Raw genomic sequence first — 19,723 nt, 5'->3', positions numbered from 1 at the left:
CTAGAGCGTGAGTCCCATCTGCACAAAAATGTACACGTAGACTCGGTGGACCCTCATGACAAAAAATTATCAAAAGAATTTTGATAGCTAACACAATGCACAAGTTACAGAGGACCAACTTCTTGTAGGGGGCTGTCGAAACAGGAACGGTTGTATCTTGCACACGGCTATTCCGATGGACACACAACTTAAGACAGTTGTTCCTCATGTGCCAATGAGGCTGTGTGCCAAATATGGTGTCAATCGGACTTTAGATGGTGCTGTTTTCATTTTTTTAATTAATTATCAAATTCGCTTTATGCAAAACCTACTTTTTTTTTAACTCCTCCTAGAGCGTGAGTCCCATCTGCACAAAAATGTACACGTAGACTCGGTGGACCCTCATGACAAAAAGTTATCAAAAGAATTTTGATAGCTAACACAATGCACAAGTTACAGAGGACCAACTTCCTGTAGGGGGCTGTCGAAACAGGAAGTTGCGTATCTTACCAGGATTTATTCCAATTGACACCAAACATGACACAGTTGATCAGCATAGGGGCTTGAGCATCCATGCCAAATTTAGAGTGAATCGGCCATTAGTTGACACTGTTAGAATTTTGGTTATTAATCATTCACATCGCGATATATAGGAAACCTACTTTGTCTAACTCCTCCTGGGCCGTGAGTCCAATCTGCACGAAAGCTTAGATATAGACTCGGTGGACCCTCGTGACTAAAAGTTATCAAAAGAATTTTGATAGCTAAAACAATGCGCAAGTTATGGAGGAACAACTTCCTGTAGGTGGCTGTTAAAACATGAACGGTTGCATCTTGGCAAAATTTATTCCGATTAACATGAAACTTAGAATGTGTGGTCTACATGTGATGTTGCGTCTGCCAGTACCCCCGACTGCAAGAAGGCAAGGGCCCGTTTATCGCTGCTTGCAGCTTTTTCTATCGCGTTTTCCACATGGGTTTCCATTGTTTGAGGTTGTGCAGTGTTCGGTAGTACAGAGATTATTATAAGATAATGGATCAAACAAAACACCATATGATAAATCTTTAGATAACTGGCTGGGGCCTATTATATGCATCAAAAAAATAAATCCACAGTTGGGGTTTCAATCATTCACAGGACAGTTACAGTAGTACAAGTTCTCTTTTGCATTGAATAAACAGAAGAAAAAAAAACTGAAGCTGAGTTTTTCTCACACCTGCTTGTCCTGCAGGTGGTACTTCGCCATGATCTCCATGTCTGGAGCTTTCTCTGTCACCTTCTCAGTCATCTTCGCCTACGTTGCTGATGTGACGGATGAAAGAGAGAGGAGTACAGCCTACGGTCTGGTAAGGACTTGTCAAAAAAATAGCCTTAGTGCCCCACGGAATACCACTGCCTCACGCAGAAAGGCAGCCAGCATCCAGCCCGCATGATTCCCCGACCACTGTAATACTTTCACTCTACCCATATAGCACAGATCTGCGCACAACCACACTTGTAGCAGCAGCGCCCTACATTAGTAATACACTGAGTCTCTGGATCAAACTCAGATAACACTTCTGAGGAAAAGATTCACAAGACAACAGTCAATAGCTGACTGACTAGCAGTAGCTGACTTTAGTTTGATAACATTTAGCTTTGGTTTTGGTTGGCGTCAGTTTCTCCATGACACACTGTTATAGTACGTGCACATTCTAAAGCTAGTGCTGCCCTCCCCACAGAATTTGTCGTCAATGCACTACCAGTCATCATGTATAAGTTTACATTAATAAAGATACAATATTCATTTTAATGCATTGATTCAGCATCCCACTTGTATGTAGTTAGGCTATGTAAGCTCAATACGATGTTACAGAAATATCAATGACCAACAATCTGTCGTTCTTTTTGAGGGGCAAGTGGCAATACCTACAAGACTAATCACATTCCATCAACCTTAAAGTGAATGTACCCAAGTCAAACTTTAGTTTAAAAGTATAATTAGGACGGAAACGCCATTTTTAAGATTTACCTGTATTCTTGTTTTCGGTCAAATGGCCTTTTGAATGGGAGAGCTAGGGGCACTACAATGATAGCATCAAAATCACTATTTTTAAAAACTAAGAAGGCTCGACATAACATGAAACTTTGCTGGAAGTATCACCAGGGGCTCTACACATGAATTCGAGCATTGAGAACATTGTTTTTGTACACAGAGTTTACTAAAAAGAAAGGTTTTAACAACTCATTGTAGCTGTTGGTTTTTCGGTCGCCGTCTATCTAGCCAGTCAAAAATAGTCTCAGAATGCAACGTAACAGGGAGGAGAGTAAAGATAGAAAGCTCCTAAAGCTTAGTTCCATATAAATGCACAGATAATTTGTTGTTTTGTCGTTAGTGAAAAACAATATTGACCTTGTAATTGAAAAAGGAGCCTCATATAAGAATGACATTTCCTCCTATGGAGTCCGTTCATTTGCATTCGGAGATCGACACTTTTTGACTGACAAGATGGCTGCTAAAGTGAGTCGTTCAAAACTTTCTTTTTAGTAAACTCTGTGTACACAAACAATGTTCTCAATGCTCGAGTTCATGTGTAGAGCCCCTGGTGATACTTCGAGCAAAGTTTCATGTTGTGTCGAGCCTTCTTAGTGTTTTAAAAATAGTGATTTTGATGCTATCATTGTAGTGCCCCTAGCTCTCCCATCAAAAGGCCATTTGATCGAAAACGAGAATCCAGGTAAATCTTAAAAGTGGCGTTTCCATCCTAATTATACTTTTAAACGAAAGTTTGACTCAGGTACATTCACAAAAAGACCCTAGGTTGTATTTTGGCAAGAGTTACGCTTTAACTGGACTTTGTGTTCATTGCTATAGCAAATGTTAGCATGCCAACATGCTTTACTAAGATAGTAAGCATTAAGCATTATACCTGCTAAACATCAGCATATTAGCATTGTCATTAGGGATGCAAATTTCAAACAATTTCTTTAATCAATAATCATCCGCTTTAACAAACGATTAAACTAAACTGCACAGCCACCAACCAACAACTCAGTGGCATTTTCACATCTTTCTGCTTCAGAGGTCATCAACACGACTTCCTTAGTGAGCCGAGCAACTCTTTTCTTCCTCAGAGGGCTGGAAGGTCTTTAGACTTTTTTTTCTCTTTATAGTCTTTTTTGATTGACAAGATTAAACAATGTGCGTACCAACATGCACCAGTATTTAACTTTAAAATGTATACAAATTTATTCCGGGGGAGCATGCCCCAGGATCCCCCTAGACCTAGAGGGTTGGCGGTCCACCCACCATAGTCTCACCAAAAACCTGTAGGAAAAACTGGTCCCTGAACTGCTCTGTGGGAGTGCCTAATGGACAAACTGGATCACATTAGACAGTTTCATTAGCCTCTGCTATCATTTTGATGCGATTTTCACTTCTTGGCTTGAACTATTTAAATGCAGCCTTTACTGGGTCTTTTACAATTCAACTTCTTTGTGTCTCTCTCCCCTTTTAACCCTTAGGTATCGGCTACTTTCGCAGCCAGCCTGGTAACAAGTCCAGCCATTGGAGCATATCTGTCAGCCTGGTACGGAGACAACCTGGTGGTGCTGGTGGCCACACTGATTGCTCTGGTTGACATCTGCTTCATCCTACTGGCTGTGCCCGAGTCTCTGCCGGACAAGATGAGGCTCAACACCTGGGGGGCGCCCATATCCTGGGAGCAGGCTGACCCCTTCACTGTCAGTAACCAATCATTTACAATACAGTATCTGGTTGAATAATGAACTCATAGCAGGTTGATTTTTCATGTTTTTGGACACAGTATAGAGTGGAGAAATGGGTAAAGGCACCTAAGTGTTCCCCATCACAGTAACATTATTTTAATAATTTAATGATGCTATTGATGCTATAGGAATTACAAATTGAATGGAAGCCTGTTGCTGCTAACGTAATAATGTAGTGGAAATGAGTCAGATGCATTTTACAGACTGTAATATTTAATACCCGTCAAGCAATAACTGAAGACTAACTGATCTTCTGACAGCGCCTGTGTTGTATTTCCTGTCTCTCTGTCACTCTCTCTGTCTCTCCCTCCTTCAGTCTCTGCGGAAGGTGGGTCAGGACCCAGCAGTCTTACTGATCTGCATCACTGTGTTCCTGTCTTACCTGCCGGAGGCCGGACAGTACTCCAGCTTTTTCCTCTACCTGAGACAGGTGAAACACACTGCTGCCTAATGCAGTGTTAATCAAGAATACTAGCATTACTGCGGGTACTAGATACTGTATATTACTGTCATTCTGATTTTGTTGTCAACTGCTTTTTAAGAAATATTTATACCAAATTCAGACTGGTCCAGCTGCCTCCCTGCCAGCTCCATGAACACTTTCTGCCAAATTTGAGTTATTTTTACAATATTTGTATTGTTGGACAACATTATATCAAATGACTACGACATTTTGACGGTGCCAAAAGGGAAATAAACACTCTGGATCGCTGCTATACGGCATTCAAAAACGGCTAAATATCGGAATCACTATCTACGTTCGGGAAGAGCAACCATGCGGCCTCATGCTGAGGTCAAAGAATGTAAACAAACAGTGCACGCCCCCAGTGCCGTGTGAAGTCAGGAAATGACCAAGCCAATCAGAGGCCGTCCTACAGTCTGACTACACGACGCAGTCTGGAACATGTACCAGGACACCCCCATCGACTTCACCAATGACATCAATGGATTCACTGAGTCTGTGGTAGATTTGATTTGTAAAAACAACATAAGCAAGTGTACTCAAAACTACAGTTAAATAATTTCACCACCAGAAACCCTTGATTACCAAAACCATACGAAATGAGTGCAGAGCGATATTAAGCAGAGCGACCTGGAGTGGCTTTAAGCAGGGCAGCAGAGGGAATGCACAGCTCCGTGAGTGAGGAGCGGAAATTCTCACTGCTCACATGCTCTGCTGCATACAGCTGGTTGAAATCATCTGCCTGGTAGAGCTCAGACTGTTGTTGCCAATGGTTTTAAATTAAGTCACTACACTATATAAAGTAATCCCACAAGGATCAATGTTAGGCCCCCAGCCATTTACTTATTTCTTTTCCAATTGACCATGCAATGTCCATGTTTATGCTGATGATACCATCGTGTTGACCATTGGCTTTACAACCAACCAACCAACCAGGCCTTATACTTGTTACAGCCTGCTTTAAATGAGGTAGACATTTTATTAATTTGAAGCTTGTTCTAAACTACAAATAGACAAAATATATGCATTTCACAGAAGCATGGAGTTCCAAATTTGGTTAGATAGTGCATTGTCCTACAAAACTCACATTTAGTAAATTTGCCCTCTCTGTCAAAACGCCGGCTTACTCACCTTTATATGTTCATATACAAAGGCATTTTAGGCAGGCTCCCATGTTACATATCTGAATTTCTTTCTTTTACACAGAGTACTTATGGTTTGCGGTCCCAGAACACTATTTCATTGAATGTACATCAAGCCCGGACAGAGTTGTTTCTCTGAGGCTTTCATGTTTGCTGCACCTTCTACTTGGAATGACCTACAGAAAACACTCAAACTACAGTGTCTAATTTCCTTAAATGATTTTAAATGAATGGTACTTTTATTTAATTGAAATGCACTTGAGATGTCTTTGCCTCTTTTGTGATTATTTTGTGATTGTAAATTGTTTTTATATGTAACAAACTTGTTCTGCTATCTTGGCCAGGTCTCTCTTGAAAAAGAGATTTTATATCTCAATGAGACTAACCTGGTTAAATAAAGGTTAAATAATTGGACACCTCACTCAAAAAGTAAAAAGTCAAGTTAGATACTTTTACTAAAACAGAGATTTCAAAACAGAAAAAAAAATCATTATACAATCCACTACACTATAGGTTTGCTTTAAAGGTTAGCTTATACTAACAGTAGCTCAGTCCGGAAGGGATTCCATGTGGACCATGTACAAAGTGTGAACTGGTAGCTGGAGAGGTGCCAATTCACCTCCTGCGCACTGCCAAGCAAGACACTGAACCCCCAGCTTGGGGTGCCTGTCATGGGCAGCACCCTCACTCTGACATTTATCCATTAGTGCATGTATAGGTCCTGGGCATCTTTGTGTATTTCGGGCCTGTGTGCAATAACTACCAACAGAGTGAAAAAATTTAATTTCCGCTTGAGGGAAGTATGTCTTAATCTTATACCAACTTTCTACTTCAGTAATGTTCACTGTACAACTAGTATGAACTGCAAAAAAGTTACACATATACACACTTATTCTTCTGCACGACTTTAAAGTTCACGTTTTTTTCTGATTTTGGACAGAGATACATGCACATACTTTGGATATTACTTGTTAAACAATGTTGTGTTGTCTTTGACATCCATAAGCTGAAATGTCAGTTTGTATGACAATATGTTTAATCTATTTTTTTTTTAGATTTGTGCACATAAAGTACTTTTTCTCTAAATGGGCTCTTTTGAAAGTGATATGATAATAAAAAACTAAATGTTTATCTGTCCCTCCAGGTGATAAATTTCTCCTCCACAACCATCGCTGTTTTTATTGGAGTGGTGGGCATTTTGTCCATCATAGCACAGGTAACATACACAAACACTCCATAGGATATTTATACCCATTTTACTCATAGGTGCCATTTACGCTTGTCATTTCAAGTGTCAGATAACCACACAGCTGGCCCTACTAGGTATTTGTTAACTGCAAAAGAAGAATAACTTCTGAACGTTTGCAGTTTAGTTAACAGAATGTTTAAAAAGCTAGCTAATAACTATCATACATTTACACAAACACATGGATGACTTGTGAACTGGTTGTTGAAGATGCAAATACAGAATGTGGCATGTGCAAACTGTTTAAATGAAAAGTGTTAATGGACACAAATAATCATATGTGCTCATACTAGTACAGCTTTGACTTACTTTTACTGTTTATTAGAAAAGTAAATGGTAAGGAATTAGACATGTTTCTTACATAAGTACAAGGTTTAAACAAATTAGAAAAATTCTGTCCTCTTCCTCCTCAGACTCTCTTGCTCACACTGCTGATGAGGACTCTGGGTAATAAGAACACTGTCCTGTTGGGTTTGGGCTTCCAGATCCTTCAGCTGGCCTGGTACGGCTTCGGATCAGAGCCATGGTAAGATCTGTGTGCATGTGTTTTCTTTTTTTGTGTAAGGCTGCATTCATTCTGTTGGTGTAAACTTGCTGTAAGATATGAAACGATACTGCTCTGTCTGGCGTACAGTAATGTCAGGGATTCTGTAGGGCAACAGCAAGGAACAATTCAATAGGCCATAGGTTACAGTTGCTGCTATCCACCTACTCCTAATCTCATCATGAAGCCAAATAGAGCATGTTGTAGTGTAAATTAGAGGGAATGGTTAGTGGTTAATATGACATGATTAGTATAGCTACCTAATTTCATAAGCATTGTTTATTGGCCAAGACCAGATAATTAAACTTATAAACTGATGTTTTTGTTGGTTGACATGTTTGTTCAAAGGTGGTGAAAAGGTATATAATTCAGGGATCTCATGTACCAGTAAAATGAGCTCCTTCCTGTGTATTTTCGACCATTCACTAAGCCCAGTGAGAGGCTCATGTTTGTGACAGCTGAATAAGCTGAATTTTACTGATGGTTCAAAAAGCTTTATTGTCCCCTTTGCAGTTTGAAAACATTGCTTGAACACACTTTGAATATATTGAACCACCGTAAGAGCTGGGAAAATAAAGAAAAACAAAATACATTTACTTAACATACATCATGAAGTGTCTCATTTTAACCCCTTTTCCCTTAATTTATTGAAATCTCCACTTGAGTGTTTTTATGCTGTATGTATTTAACTTCCCATATTTATTAACTTTGTTAGACAGACATCAACATAATAAATTATAATGAAACATCAAATGACTATATAAAATGCTGATTCTTTTACACATTCCTTTACATACACTTCACTGTAGTATTTCTACAGTTTCATGTGACGTTACACAACAGGCTCATAGCCAGGCAACGCCAACAACAGGCCGATATGGCAATATGCCTCGCTTGCAAACTTGTACTCTCCAACTCGGAAAAACCATCACACGATCAAGATCGAGATACAAACAATATTAAATGTAACACTAACATACCTTGTGCCCCTAACACCCAGGTGCTAAACAATATGAAAATGCTTCGTTCTCGGCAAGACAGGTGGGCAGAAAACTTTTCACCCGCCGCATGTAAACATATAGGCGTGCCAGAGCGAGAGGAGAGAGAGTGAGAGAGAGAAAAGGAGAGAGAGCGAGAGAGAGCGATAATAATTATTTTGTATAGGCTTCGCCCTCTAAGAGCTGTTGCTATTGGGTTAAGCGCAGTTACATTTCCAGCTCTCAGCTGGAGTGAGAAATGCGTTCCTGGCTCCCCTGCCACTGTTTGCGAGTTGGCTCAGGAGTGGATTGGACCAGGTGGGTACTGCCCGCAGGGCCTTATGGCCACGTCAGTTTGATGTTTGGCGGGGGATACCACAGTGGGGGAGGAGTGCGGTACGGTGGAGCTGGAGCCGGGGCTTGGGGAGGCGCAGCCACAGCCTGTGGGGTGCCATCTCCTCGAGCTGACATCTTGGTGCCACTGTTGTTGCCGAGGCGCCACTCTCCAGGAGGTGTGTTTCCGCTTTCCCTCCACTACCTATAGCTCATGGCTGTCCAAGGTGCGGTCCAAACAAGCCACCAGCGGCAATAGGACCATCTAAGAGCACACATCTGCTATTGACTGGGAGTTAAGACCTGTGCAGGCAGATATTCCGCTATGACATGTGCAGCCAGATGTCGATATAACTCCGGGGGACAGCCAAAAGCTTAGCGGTCATCGCAGAGACAGCAGAGCAATGTTGTTCTGTGCCGCGGTCACCTAGACGGCACACAGGTGCGCGTGGTGAGTGAAGCGAGCATGGACCTGGTTCCGGGGAGATGGGGGTGTGGGCTTCTGTTGGCCGGAAAAAGTGGCCTTCAGAAGCAGGATGGAGGCCAGGCTCTGCTGCAGTGGAGGGACCGCTGGGAACTCTGTTTCCGTGTCGCCTTGGACCCTGGTGAACGGTGCATAGCGAGACATTGGTGCCGTCCGTCTCCCAGGTTCGGAGAATGCTTACTCAGCATTCACACAGGTCGAGAACAAAAACCAGCGGTGGGCAGGGAGCCCGCCTGCTGCGGAGGAGAATGCCGCTGATGCGGTGCTCCCCTTCTGGGACGGAGACAGCTGTCGGGGCTCCATAATCCTCTTCTGTTTCAAGCTCAAGTTCTCCCAATGGGGAGGAGGGAGAGCCGGTGCCGGCTAGACAACCATCTCTGGGGGGATCCAAGTCAACGGACTCTTGCCCGCCAAAGAGATCCCCTTCCGGGATGTCTGGGTGTAGCCGCTAGTGGTATCCTTACCTTACCTGACTGTCTGCCCGACCGCCAGTGTCTCAACTTCAGTTCCTCCGTCTGTAAGCGGGCGCAGAACTGCTGCCGGCCGGCGGGGTGCCAGCCCAGCGAATGGGACCAAGGCACGCCTCGCAGCTCGGGTGGAGATCTGGCGGCAGGATGTAGCCGGTCCGTCAATCAGTACACAGGCGGACAAGTCTTCAAACTGCTTGTCGCTGAAGAAAAAAAGGGAACAGATCTCTGGTCTTGCAGCTGTAATATACAGTAACTGCGGACGTAAGAGAGGCCCGTGCAGGGCACAAGGGCGCGAAAGAAATCTTCACGACTGCGCATGCACTAGGGATAAACCCAATAGCAAGCGAAGTTGATCAGCTGCAGTGGCATTTTTGCACGCATGGAAACTTTTACAAACACCATCTCTAATCATTAAAGTAAATTATTATAGAAAACATTAACATTAATACAATACATCATTTAAAAAGCAACGGAGCCTGCAAGGACAGGCGAGGGCCAGTTGAACATCCATGCGGGTCTCTGAATCGGAGAAAATAATTCATTCAGGTGGGTGGAAGGTGGTAGATGTTAAGCTTATTCGGATAAAGAGCTGATCCACGCAGATAGAGTGTGTTTGTGTGTATATAATATATTACTAGCCTTTATATTTGTATAGTTCTTTTCATACGAACATTTGTAGTGTTTTACACTAAATATATAGCCATACTGTGTATGTAGGCCATAGGCTATTATAAATATATAGGCCTATGTATTTGTGTGTGTGTGTGTGTGTGTGTGTGTGTGTGTGTGTGTGTGTGTGTGTTTGTTGTGTGTTAAATACAACAATTAAAAATGTACAGCCCCCGTACATTCTCATCCACGTTGTGAATTGAATTCAAAGTAAATATATAGAAGTTGTCATGAACACTTTTGCTCCTCTGACAGAGATCGTAAAATGCAGGGTATGACAAAACGATATACAGCTGATGCAGTGGTTCTGCTCATCATATTTAATTGATGTCGCTTTTAATTACGGCTTGGAGGCAGAGATGTCTCGTGTTTGTTAAATAGCTGTTGCCTAGACTCCTCTCTCCTCGGGGCTCTTCCTCGACTCCTCGGCTCAAATCTCCTGTGGGTAGGACGCGAGAAGGGGAATCGAGAAGAGGAATTGGGGATGCTAGTTTTGCATCTTGTTTATTTACTTTCATTTTTCAGAATTGTCAAAATAAAAGCGTTCAGAAAACGGCTAGTTTAAAGAAACGAAACACCAAAAACACTTCTGCAGTTACGGCTTATCGTCATAGGTGCTGCCAAAGAGAACGAAACAAAGATCTTTGAGATTGTAACTTTAAACGTATGCTTAATGGCTATATAACGGCAAATTATATCATGCTAAAAGAGTCAGTTTAAAGCTGCATGTCCCTGGCAAAAAGTCATCATCATTGTCACCAGCTGATCATCTATATCGAAAACATGGAAACAAAGAAACATTGTTCTTGTATTGCAGTGTAGAGCTAGTTTGTCCTAGTATTATAATTATGGTAAAGAAAAAATGTGAGATCAGACTGTTGTAGTATGTGTCACTTTTAATGTTACAAGAGAAAAGTCTTTTAGGATTAGCACTAATCAATGTGGATAAAATGTTATGCTATCTTGGTAATTCAATCCAGTAAAGAGCAGGACAGACTGAGCTGAAAATGCTCCTAAACTAGCATTCAGGACCTCACATGGCTCTAGTTAGCCGCTAAAGGTGGCAACTTGCAACTCGTTGGAACCAATCTTCAAATAATTTAAATGCAGAGTATCGCTCCAACTACAGATCCATGTATGCCGTTTCAGCATGTAGATAAATCTTGACAGGCCTGCCGTACCCAGCTACAGTTATGTTAGCTATGATTGGACAATCTCTGTTCGCATGAGAGGTTAAGCAAACAGTACATATTGTCGATAGATTAGTCACAATTTATATTTGAAAAAACTGATATAAAAAAGAAAAAAAAGTTTTAAATCATTTATTAACTATAACAACTCCAGTCTGTGTAGTCATATCAGACTAATGCCAAAACCAAGATGGACGATATCACAAAGAAGTCAGACATATACATGTGTAACTGTGTCCGTGTGTTTGTTAACAGGATGATGTGGGCAGCTGGTGCTGTAGCAGCAATGTCCTCCATTACCTTCCCAGCTGTCTCTGCTCTGGTGTCACAGTCTGCTGATCCTGATAAACAAGGTGAGAAAGAAATCCTCGCTCTGTTTCATCTCCACTGTCTTCTCTCCTCTTCTTTGACTTTTCTCCTTTCTCTACTCTCTACCATCTCCTCCCATCGTCTGTTTTCTCTCCTCACCTTTGGCTCCTCTCCTTTCACACCTCTTCTCTGTCTTATCTCCTCTCTCTCCTCTCCTTTCGCTCCTCTTATCTCCTCTCCTCTCTCTCCTCCTCTTTCCTTTTTCTTCCCTCATTCTCTCCCTTCCTCAGATCAATAGGTCAGTGTGTTAGTCTGTTATTGTGTATTTTTCAGATAGAGGTTTGTGTTACTAAATAGGTAGTGAAATGAATCCACTGCCATATTTTAGCAGATACAGCGTTGTCCACTATATCAGCAATAACATGTCTTCAATAACATGACCTTTCTCCCCCTGCAGGTGTGGTCCAGGGGATGATCACAGGAATCAGAGGTCTGTGTAATGGCCTGGGTCCAGCTTTGTACGGATTCATCTTCTTCCTCTTCAACGTCGAGCTCAACACCCTGGACCCCATCCAGGGAGAATTCAACATCGACCCCCTGCCTCTGCAAAGTCCCACTGAGGTACAGTGTTATTCAACACCCCAACCATCTATGCCCAACCTCTCTTGCGTTCTGCAGAAAAATGTGCAACATTTCTGGCCTGCATCTTACTTCCTCACGTGTGCAGGTCCATATTTTTCTTCTTTTTGATAAAAGATGTAAACCGAATGACTTAATTATATCTCTGATTGAGTTTTTGTTATAATTTTGGTAAAAGTTCATTGTCAGTCCTTAATATTTTCTGGCTTGCTCCTCTTTGTCATGCTATGTCAGCGAAGCAACACTGCTGTATTTCATTCATGAAATGTTTAAATTGTTCTACTGAGAAGAAGTGCTGAAAACTATATTTATTTTTTTAGATAAACTTTACAGAGTTATGGCTCCAACATTGGTTAGCTAACGTCACCAGTATTGTCACTGTTTCCTGTGGTTGTTTCACAGTAAAGGCCTACCACTGCCTTCACAATAAAACACGTTTAGCTTTATCATTAGCTTACTGCAGCAAATTAATGGTGCAGGAAAGAAATCAATGAGTCTCCTGCTGTATAACGTAAGTGGTAAATAGTAGAGGTGTGGAAACAGTGTTGTAAAAAGCCATGGCCCGCTTGCCTGGTCCTCCGGTAACGTTAGCAGTTAGCAGGGTTAGCATGGCGGCGTTAGCCAGGACCAGTCGGGATCACTTCACTGGCTGTGTCTCAATTGTTTTGAGTAACCAACTCGGTTACTGTGAGTAGCCACACGAATGTTGAAATGACATAACATGCCCGTCCCTTGTAGCTGTGATAAATTTGCCTGAAGCTCATGCTTACCTGTACAGGAGGAAATTAGCCAACTCTGCATCCTTTTGGGCTCTAAGCTGTCTCCATCTTTCAAATACATCTTCAATATTTACCCGGGGTTTGTTACGTCTCTGGTCACGCAACTGTTAGAAACATGGCATTTTTTTTAGGTCGGGTAGAATCTATCTCCGTTGATCCCGTTCATTTGTTTGCTGCTTTCATGGCTGTACTAACGTTACAGCTGTAGCGCGCTGGGTTTACGTTTTTACAGGTATATGCATGCCGACATGACTCAGTGATTGTATATGCTCATATAGACGCCACAAATCATGGGGCACTACCCTTGTTTATTTGCGATGTCTTGGATAAGTACTTCATTACCCACAATCCTGAACAATCCCACAATCCCACAGTGATGCCTCTGATTGGTGGAACTCATGCTGGTGAGGAGGGGTGGTGTCAGTACACGATCTCTCCTGCCTGCACGATCCGTCACGAGGATTTACGACACTGCACGAATCACGATCTGTTCCACGCTTCTGACGTTAGCCTCTGCCGGGAAGCTAACGTTAGTTTAGCTAACAGCTAATTCGGCTAACCGCTAGCTGACAGCTTGATTCAGTCTAAAATAACATTAACTCAAACTTAACACAGGGTAAAGCCGTCTACAGCTGACGTAATAGCCGTTATATATGTTCACATTAGTCACTTAGACATCATACAGTAGAGCTCCTCCAAAAGACCTTGGGTTCCGGAAGTAAATTTCCCATTCATTTCTCTCATTGACATCTGGAAAAATCTGTATATAAAGAGTTTTAGACCATGCCTTAGGCTAACCAGACGGTACGTGACTCATAAGCATACAACATATCATTTCGAATGAAAAAACGAATAGAAAATCCCCAAAAAGTCAAAGGTACAAGACTGTGTACATATTTTCATTTCAGAGCGAAGGAACTACTCATCCCATAAACCACCGCGCACCACTGAATAAAGGAAGCTACGTTAGTTTAGCTAACAGCTAATTTGGCTAACCGCTAGCTGAAACAGCATGTAATAACTTTAAAAGACCCTCAAAATAAAACCTGAAAATAACCGTTAAAAATAACAGCTGTTACGTCAGCTGTAGCCTGCTTTTCCCAGTGTTTAGTTTGAGTTAACATTGTTTTAGACTGGATCAAGCTGTTAGCTAGCAGTTAGCCTAATGTTAGCTTCCCGGTGGAGGCTAACGCCATAAGCGTGGAACAGATCATGATTCGTGCAGTTTCGTAAATCCTCGTAAAACAGGATTATCATCTTGCGCATGCACATGACGGATCGTGCAGGCAGCACAGATCGGGTACTGACACCCCCCCCTCCTCACCAGTATGAGTTCCACCAATCAGAGGCATCACTGTGGGATTGTTCAGGATTGTGGGTAATGAAGTACTTATCCAAGACATCGCGAATAAAAGACATTTATCTCAAAACAAGGTTGGTGCGCCATGAACTTTTGGCGTCTATATGAGCATATACAATCGTTTAGTCATGTCGGCATGCTGGTTTTAAGTCTACCATCGACGGTTACAATTTATGGCTAATACTCCAATTGTCAATGGAGAAATTGCATTGTATTTTTACTTCCGGAACACGCTGTAAGCGGGACTGTTGGGCTTTATTGCAGATTGAAAGACTTTTGATGGCGTCGTGAAGTTGGGTGGGATTATGGGAGTTGTAGTTTTCATTGTTAAACACCATTGCCAATTAAAATGTATTCGTTCAAGGACAAGTTTATTCATTCATGTTTTATCCACGTTACGTTTAGTACTGTGTAGTACCATTTATTCATGTCATTGTAATAAAATAGCTTCAGTTTCCCCCACATAATTATGTTTTTCTTGATTTGATTTATATTGGTAACTGACCAGTTAGCGAGGAAGCAAGCTAAAAACATTAGCCAGCAGCAAAAACCACAGTATCACAATATATTTCACGTCAGTGTCACCTTTTGGAGGTTTTCAGCACCGGGGTGAAAGAGGTTTGTTGTTACGTTACTTAACTGAGTAACGCTGAGAGACTAACTTCGGGGGTGGGGGTGGCTGGCAGAATCTCCCGACTGATGGCCTGGAATTCTCGCCCCCTTCACTATTTTCTAATCTTGGTGCCTAAACTTAACTATCGTTGCCACAGGACAGTCACCTTTTAGTCGGCTAAATATAAATATGAAGACAACTATAAGCGAAGGGGGGGAGAATTTCGGCAGGGAGGAGATTTTCAGAACAACACTGGTCACGTTAACGGAGAAGTAAGGTTACGGATGGCCGGTGTTGTTACCAATGGCACCTGGGGTCTGATATGGTCTGTTCCCCGACGGATTATTAAACTATCTGATACTGCCGTTAGCACCCAGTGTTGGAGTTTGTTCTGGCTGGGTACTGGTTGTAACGATAGTGGCTGGCTGCTAGCTGGCTGGGTGCTAACTGGATGTGTCCCTGTAGGCTGTTTTCCGCTCTCATCCCGACTGAATTATCTTGGTCTATCTAAACAGCTAACGTTACGTGGCGAATTTAATCGCGGGTTAGCTCAGTATATTTTAGTATGCTAATCATACTAAAAATAACTTTAACGTTACCCAACAAGCATTAGCATTAGCTACTTGTCAATGTAGCCCATTGTAATAACGTTAAGCTAGATCGATTGATATTGAAATATCATATGACTACATTAGGTCTCTATTTAATCAATGACAAAATGATGCTGTATTACGGTTACTGAGTATATTTATTTGACATTGTATGATTTCCAATTACTCTCAAATGATCATCTGGTGTATCCTGTGTTTTGACGGAGGTTAAAGTTACTAGAGGGATCAAAGGGTATATGACGTCATTGACAGGCGACCAAACGAAATGTCCTGTGTCATTGAAATAAAATTACAGATTTCTCTGGGTTTGAACATTGTTGGAAACATTTGGGATAGTCTAAGTACACACAGTTTAACAAAATATATAACATAGGTATAGTCGTTTTTTAGACATTTTAATACAGAATTATTACATATTGTACCTTTAAATGGAGAAAATAACAGCAATATTGGATATGCTTTTATAGTCAGTTGTGCTGCCGATGAGATTCTAGAAAATGAAATGAAAAAATTATCTTTGTTTCTCTTACTCTCAGCGCGGCCTCATCCCTGGCCCGCCCTTCCTGTTGGGGGCATGTAGCGTGGTCGTCGCCTTCCTCGTCGCTCTCTTTATCCCTGAGAAACCTTCATGCTCCTCCTCTCCATCCCAGCTGTCCCTCAGCAACAAGCCCCATCTGGATAGCAAGGAGACAATGTCCTCGCTGGCTGGTGTCCACATCAACACACCCCTTCCGGGCAGCGACGAGGAGACCCCTCCTGCTGCCAGCAACGAGGACTTTGAGCCACTGCTGCAGGACAGTATCGTTTGATGGACAGGTGGACCGACCACAGAGTGTGGGGCTTACATAATGGTTTGAGTGATTGACATTTTGTTACAAAGATGAAGACCATTTTTTTGCTGCAGGGCAGAACTAAGTGTATTTCTTTTTTGTCAGAAGATTGCGATTGACAGCAACAAGTTCAAATAGCATTGTTTCCTTGTCAGTAGGTGGTTCTGACATGTTACTTCAGCTACCAGGAGCGGAGGCAGTAACATATTGTGAGTTACAAATATGAATGTTTCTTTCACAAGGATGCAGGAGCAAAGACCTGGAATAAGAGGTCATCGTGATTTGACAGAAGAGACCAAGATGATTATTTGACTGCCAGAATGACGGTGGGGCCAACAGGGACAACACAGTTTAAAGGGAAACCATCGTTTGATTGACAAAAGGAGGGACTAACTGTGTTTTTTTTATGGAATGGGTGTGTCCAGGTTTGGGATACACCCACATAAAAATCACCTGAAGGGAAAGGGTGAAGGGTATTTTTGAATTTTTTAATGGAAGGATTATAGTTTATCTTTAAGCTTGAAATGTTTGATTGATTTTGTGATAAACAAGATAAGGTGTTTTTACCTTCACCTGTATTATTTTGGAACTGTATTTTGATGCTGTGCTTTTTTCTTATTGGTTATTGTACAAATGAAACTCATCATATTTACAGTAGGCAAAACATCAGTGTTGAAAAATGTGAAGAAGTTTTTCTTTTTTTGGCAGAGTTAAGGGATTTTTATTCCTTTTAAGTGTACAGTATCTTACCTGTTATTGATCTCTGAGCTATTGATCGCTTACAAGGAATGAATGTGACAAGCTGAGTGATGAGTCAGCCACCTGAAATCCAATATGTCAAAATATGATTCACTATCAAATCAATAGTTATTTTCAAGGCCAAGTTTCCCGTTTAATTTTAATTTCTCTAAATGAAATTATTTGATAGTCGTCAAAATAACAATACCCTTCACTGGATCGTTTCTACTTGTAATTCACTAGTTATTGTCCCCGTTTGTCATTCTTCCTCAGATCAGCGTGTTTTTAAATCACACTCATCCTGGATTCTCTCAACTTCTAGAAAGTTTTTTTTTTTTTATATCAAAGTCACTTTATGAATGCTGCTGGCAGTGGGAAAACCTCAGAGGTGCTTTAGCTTTAGAGGTCCAAACATCAACAATGTTGAAACCATATTTTGTTATGGTAACTGCAACTTTAGCTTTAGCAGTCCAAGCACAACAGTGTTGGTACCATATTGTTTATGGTTACAGTATTGCTCTCATTTAAATTGTTTAAATTCAGTTAAAAATGATTTGCCAGCCCAACCTGTCCAATGTATCTAATTTGCAAGTTAGATACTAGAAAAACATTTACAATAGATGTAGATTCTCAGATTTAGTGCCAACAGTTGCCATGTATCCATTCATGTATTTTTATGCACATTCTGAAGTATTGCATTAGAAAAGCTGTATGTAATTGACAAAATTCAATAAAACTTCCTCAATTGTGCAAAAAGGTTTTCACACTTTAGGTGTTTTTTTACCTTTGTCGAAAAAGAGTTGATGCTCTAATTGGGCTATGCCGAATAAGTTCTGATGCAGCGAACATTTATCTTACATGACTGATCAGCTGTTTCAGCTGTCGGCGTCTTCCCGGATTTTCCCATAATGGGTCTTCGTCCCCAGACAGCATGAAACATGGCTATAATCCATAACCCACTGTTCTTTACTGTATTATTTTAAACACATGGAGGTCAGCTGGACTGGTATTTGTTTGATTTTCTAACAAGCGTGTTGCAGATATGAGGTTTTTCCCTGACAGCAGTGATATTTCTGTGAATGAACTTATACTTGAAGCATCAGACAGATATTTCACAAGAGCTTTAGAGAAGATAAAGGAACAGTTTGGCAGTAAATAACTGACAGTGTGTACATAGGTATTTCCTTCATATGCTTAAAATGTAAACGTACATGTGAATGATATTATGGTTTGTATATAACTGAAGTATTGGATTGGCTTGTTTGTTGTGGTTGATATGAAGGTTTTCCTTCAGTTTTAGGTCCTGTGTAGCTCAATGGCACTAACATTGGGTTGGGGGTTTATTCCCCCTGTGCAGCTAAACAGTTATATAAGACCAACAGTCAGATTAGATAATGAAACAAAACATAATTTCCCCCTTTCTTTCTGTTATTCACACCTGAGTGTTTACATGTAAATGGACTGTATTTATTTAGCGCTTTTCTAGTTTTAACGACTCAAAGCACTACACTGTGCTGCCCGCTCATCAGATAAACATTCACACACCCATGACACAGCATAGGGAGAAATTTGGGGTTCAGTGTCTTGCCCAAGGACACTTCGAAATTGGACTACAGGGCCAGGAATCGAACCACCAACCTTTCCACCCACCTGAGCCACAGCCACAGCACACCAGTTTCCCAGTAATCTTATTTTAATCTTTGGTCATATTCAATGTATTTACATGATGATGATGATGATGATGATGATGTTGAAACAAAAAGAAACTGGTTATTCACATCTTTGCAACTTATCTACTTTTTTAATCAAATTTGAAAGGTGCTAGATCAGATCAACGTATCTACAATTTGACAGATATGCTTTTTAATCATTTCTCCAATCTATCATCTGTTTTAGCTCTTTCATTAACAACTGTCTTTTTGCTGCCATTATCATTTAAGATTTAAAACTTTTTCATATGTAAACCAGTTTCTTTTGAAATATCCAAATCACATGATTTAGGCCTCTGAAAACCAGGATGAGTGATAATCCAGGTATTTCTTATAAGTAGGATATTAGTGTGCATGTTAACACTCACAGTTATTTAATTAATAACTGCACTCTCAATCCAGGAGCCGTGAAACTGACTCAACAGTGTAAATATTGTACATGAATTGGTTGTGTGTACGTGTGAAGAAATGAATTGTATATGGGATTCACTGTAAGTACACTTTGTCCGTTGTCTTGTCTGGAAATGTACCAGCCAGTTGTTGGTTATTGGAAATTAAAACAGAACAACATTTGGCTTTGTGCTTTTTTTTATTTTTTTTTTTATTCCAGCTGGTTGTTGTTCCTCGCATTCTCCTGAGAAAAGTTTCTCTTTATCCTATTTCAACTGTGGAATGTCTCATCATATTCAAAAACAGTGACTATATATTTTTTTAATTTTCGTTTTTTGTTTTGTAGATTGTACACATTGTAACTGTACACACATTTAGTTAAGTACATTTTAATTTGATAAACTCACAATATTATACATGCAAAAATGTTACTTTGTAAAGGAGATCTGAAGACATTAACGTTGTGCAAATTTTAGTTA

General features: G+C 40.9%; 1 protein-coding gene across 1 annotated transcript in view; it reads left to right on the top strand.

Moving 5' to 3' along the window:
* slc71a2a (solute carrier family 71 member 2a) overlaps positions 1-19,378 on the top strand; it is a 39,596-nt gene extending 20,218 nt beyond the window's left edge. Inside the window, exons 5-12 of the mRNA XM_078272141.1 lie at positions 1,212-1,326; positions 3,485-3,703; positions 4,065-4,178; positions 6,498-6,569; positions 7,013-7,125; positions 11,522-11,619; positions 12,033-12,196; positions 16,114-19,378. Coding sequence (XP_078128267.1) covers positions 1,212-1,326; positions 3,485-3,703; positions 4,065-4,178; positions 6,498-6,569; positions 7,013-7,125; positions 11,522-11,619; positions 12,033-12,196; positions 16,114-16,386 — 1,168 coding nt within the window. The 3' untranslated portion in view covers positions 16,387-19,378. The remainder of the gene's footprint in view (positions 1-1,211; positions 1,327-3,484; positions 3,704-4,064; positions 4,179-6,497; positions 6,570-7,012; positions 7,126-11,521; positions 11,620-12,032; positions 12,197-16,113) is intronic.
* The last annotated feature ends 345 nt before the right edge of the window (positions 19,379-19,723 follow it).

This window comes from Sander vitreus, chromosome 16 (assembly GCF_031162955.1).
Source record: "Sander vitreus isolate 19-12246 chromosome 16, sanVit1, whole genome shotgun sequence".
Taxonomy (NCBI): domain Eukaryota; kingdom Metazoa; phylum Chordata; class Actinopteri; order Perciformes; family Percidae; genus Sander; species Sander vitreus.
The sequence above is the reverse complement of the archived record's forward strand: the minus strand, read 5'-3'. Positions and strand labels throughout refer to the sequence as shown.